This window comes from Frankliniella occidentalis, unplaced genomic scaffold, assembly GCF_000697945.3.
Source record: "Frankliniella occidentalis isolate FOCC.00 unplaced genomic scaffold, Focc_3.1 Scaffold39, whole genome shotgun sequence".
Taxonomy (NCBI): domain Eukaryota; kingdom Metazoa; phylum Arthropoda; class Insecta; order Thysanoptera; family Thripidae; genus Frankliniella; species Frankliniella occidentalis.
In genome coordinates this window covers 601,022-603,773 of record NW_026267169.1, presented here as the reverse complement: position 1 = coordinate 603,773, position 2,752 = coordinate 601,022, and the positions used below count along the sequence as shown (strand labels likewise).

The following is a 2,752-nucleotide window of genomic DNA, read 5'->3' as shown; positions in this document are numbered from 1 at the left end:
TTACAAATTTATATAAGTTATTAGTTTTGATCCAGTAGAAACTGAAGGTCGATCGTATACCGCAACCAGCTCCCGTCTTGCAAGGGTGTAGAGTAACGTCCTCTTGTCATGCAGATCCTCATGGCCATCGTCTCGTACACCGTCTTCCTGGCTCAGTGCCGCTCGCAGGCCGGCTCGACGCGGGCGCTGGTCCCAGTGGGCTTCACCGAAGACCACCGGGCCATGTAGAATCATGGACCCCGGAGGGAGGTTGCCGCTCACTGCCCCGCGAAGCGTGGACACAACTTCTCGGCGTTCGTCCTGGAGGCCACGTAGGCTGCGACGCCGGGCAGCGCGTCGACGCGACGCCGCAGCTCCTGCAGACCCGGGTAGCCGTCGAGGACACTCCTCCCGAGCATCGCGTCGAACCACGTCATGGGCGCGCAAAAGTACAGGTCTGCCCAGCTGAGCTGCGGAAAAGACACGCGAGCTCGTGAAACTCAGAGAAGATGGAATGGCTCACATCACGGAAGTCGAGTAACTGTACCTTGCTGTTGGCCAGGTAGCCACCGTTTGCTTTTGTCATCGCCTCAAACTTGACGAGGTAGAAGGGGATCGTCTTATCTAGCAGGGGTCCGAGTTTGGGCGTCTTGGTCTGCGCGTTGCCGTCGTAGAACCAGTCCGCCACGGCTGTTGGGGATGGGGAATGGAAGCTCTTGTCAAATAGAGATGAGTAACAGTAGGTTGGCAAACAAGGTGCCTGTAGAGATAGTTAAAAAGTGCGGAGGAGGAGGAGGGGAGGAGGCTGCGCTGAGATAAACGAAACCAGCCAGGCAACCCGGCCTTGCTCTGCTCCTGCACGATTTCTTTTGCTTTCCCTTTCCCATTCGGATCTGGCGGTCCGATCTGGTAGGTGGGCCATTCGGGAGATCCTCCTCACCGGCTCGCAGGTCGTTGAAGGCGTCTACGACCTCGTCGATGCGGAGGCACTCCTCCGGGCCGCCGCCCGCCAGCCCGACGCGCCCGGCCAGGAAGCGACAGATGGCCCTCGACTGGGTGAACATGACGCCGTCCACCTCCAGGACGGGCATGGTGCCGAACGGCATCTCTGTGACACAATGAAGGGGGCAGCTTGTAGCGTCTTGGCTCCACTCTATATTATTGTGGTCGGAATTCTCACTCCCGGACTAAGGGTCGCTCAAAGACTTCGTGACAGTAAGGGGGTGCAAATATTATGGGGTTCGAAAATGATCAGGGCCACCATTGAAGCCCGTAGGACCCTCCCATAATATTTGTACCCCCTAAAAGTCACATAGTCTTTGGACCACCCACCACCCCCAAGAAAGCCTCCGCGACCACAAGAGTGCCCGTAGGAGCAGCAGCGCACACCAGGACAGCGCCCTTACTCTTTTTGTGCTCCGGCCAGTCCTTGGCGCCGATGCGGATGTCCTCGAAGGGTAGGCCGCCGTAGTGCAGCATGTAGCGGATGGGCTCGCCCAGCCCCGCCAGGTGGAAGTAGTGGAGCTTGTAGGAGGTGCAGGGAGCCATGGCGGCGGTGGCGCAGCGGCAGGGGGCGAGCAGAGGCGGGCTGCGAGGTGCGGAGTTTGTTTATAAATAATGGGCTTTCGGTAGAACTCGCGTCAAGGTCGTGCCAAAAGTCACCTCGTGAGAACGGTACAGAATGCACACCCTTGACCCTTCATCGGTATTGCTACCGGCTGCCCCCAATAAGGGGCGGCGGCGTGCGTGTCTGGCGCCGAGGCGCGTGCCCGATCAGAGTGCAGCTCGCTCAACGCGATAGGTCATCAGCCGATACACACGACAGGCAAGTCGATGCAGTCGCGCGCTTTGTTTGACCTGAACTGAAGGTGACCGAGCGCGCGCCGCCGCTGCTGGTCAGTCGGGGCAGTGCATGTCATTTACCCCAATTTACCTGCTCGACTCACCTCTCTGGCGGCGCGGGCTGGAGGCCCCCGGGCGGCGGATGTCACGCGGACCGACGACGACGACGACGACTACTTACTTCTTTCTCCGCTCGCTCCGAGAGAAGAAAGGCGAGCGGTGCGCAGGCGGGCAGGGCAGGGCAACCCGGGAGATAAGATGCGGCACGTTCTTAAACGATTCAGTCTCCTTGTTCCCCCTTCCACCCCCACCCCACCCCCCTATTCCCCTCATTGTCCGTGCGCGCATCGCACGACCACAACAACAGCAGCTCTGGACGGGGCTGTCGTGAGAATGACCGATTGGCAAGATTTCCTCATTCCCGGCTCGATGCACCCTCGGATGCGTGTGTTGTTTCCGGAGAGTTATCGATCCTGGAGAATGCTTAGGGAGGGGCGGGCTACCCAGTGCAGCTGCAGTGGGTTCGAGTGGGTTCCCCGGACGAACCATGCGGGCATGGAACACCAAGCTGTTTCGCGTGGAAATCATTCTCTCGCTTTCACTGCTTCAACCAACCGGGCCCAAGTTCACGTGTACAAAATATAAAATGGCCGCGATCATACTTCTTCCGGGACCGGGAGGGGTCGGGGGGTCAGGGGGTCGGGGGGTCGGGTGTATAAATCGAGTCGAATCCAGCGGCTACTTCCGGAGGTCGCGACCGTGTAGTCATCGCAAATGACCCCAACGGACACCCAATGGCGTTAGCGGGGCTGCGGCCGGGACTGCCGAACCGCATTCAACCAGAAGCGGCCAGCCACCCCGATCTGGGCTGGCGGGGCGGGGCACCGCATGGCGGGGCACCGCGGGGTGGGGCACCGCGGGTTGCGGCGGG

General features: G+C 60.2%; 2 protein-coding genes across 5 annotated transcripts in view; both read right to left on the bottom strand.

Annotated features, from left to right (window-relative positions):
- Positions 1-2,076, bottom strand: LOC113213052 (glutathione S-transferase-like). 3 transcript variants are annotated; one of them, XM_026431986.2, is made up of 5 exons: positions 1,926-2,076; positions 1,386-1,567; positions 920-1,087; positions 527-669; positions 1-449 (listed from the first exon to the last, which is right to left on the bottom strand). In XM_026431986.2, the coding sequence occupies exons 2-5, from the start codon at positions 1,525-1,527 to the stop codon at positions 258-260; spliced, it is 645 nt and encodes a 214-aa protein (XP_026287771.1). In that variant the 5' UTR covers positions 1,528-1,567; positions 1,926-2,076; the 3' UTR covers positions 1-257. The 3 variants fall into 3 exon arrangements, with proteins under 3 accessions (XP_026287771.1, XP_052122468.1, XP_026287770.1); XM_052266508.1 differs by having other exon boundaries at positions 1,913-2,054; XM_026431985.2 differs by lacking the exon at positions 1,926-2,076 and adding an exon at positions 1,642-1,820.
- The window catches only part of LOC113213020 (transmembrane protein 184C), a 9,469-nt gene that overhangs the window by 3,997 nt on the left and 2,720 nt on the right, over positions 1-2,752 (bottom strand). The gene's annotated exons all lie outside the window — the stretch shown is intronic.

Bases quoted from the DNA above. Each gene is read 5' to 3' on its own strand.
- LOC113213052 (XM_026431985.2), bottom strand. From the start codon at position 1,682: ATGAAGGGTCAAGGGTGTGCATTCTGTACCGTTCTCACGAG. The intron at 670-919 runs GTGAGGAGGATC...CATCCCCAACAG, and splicing joins CTTCAACGACCTGCGAGCCG to CCGTGGCGGACTGGTTCTAC. The intron at 450-526 runs GTACAGTTACTC...TCTTTTCCGCAG, and splicing joins GCTACCTGGCCAACAGCAAG to CTCAGCTGGGCAGACCTGTA.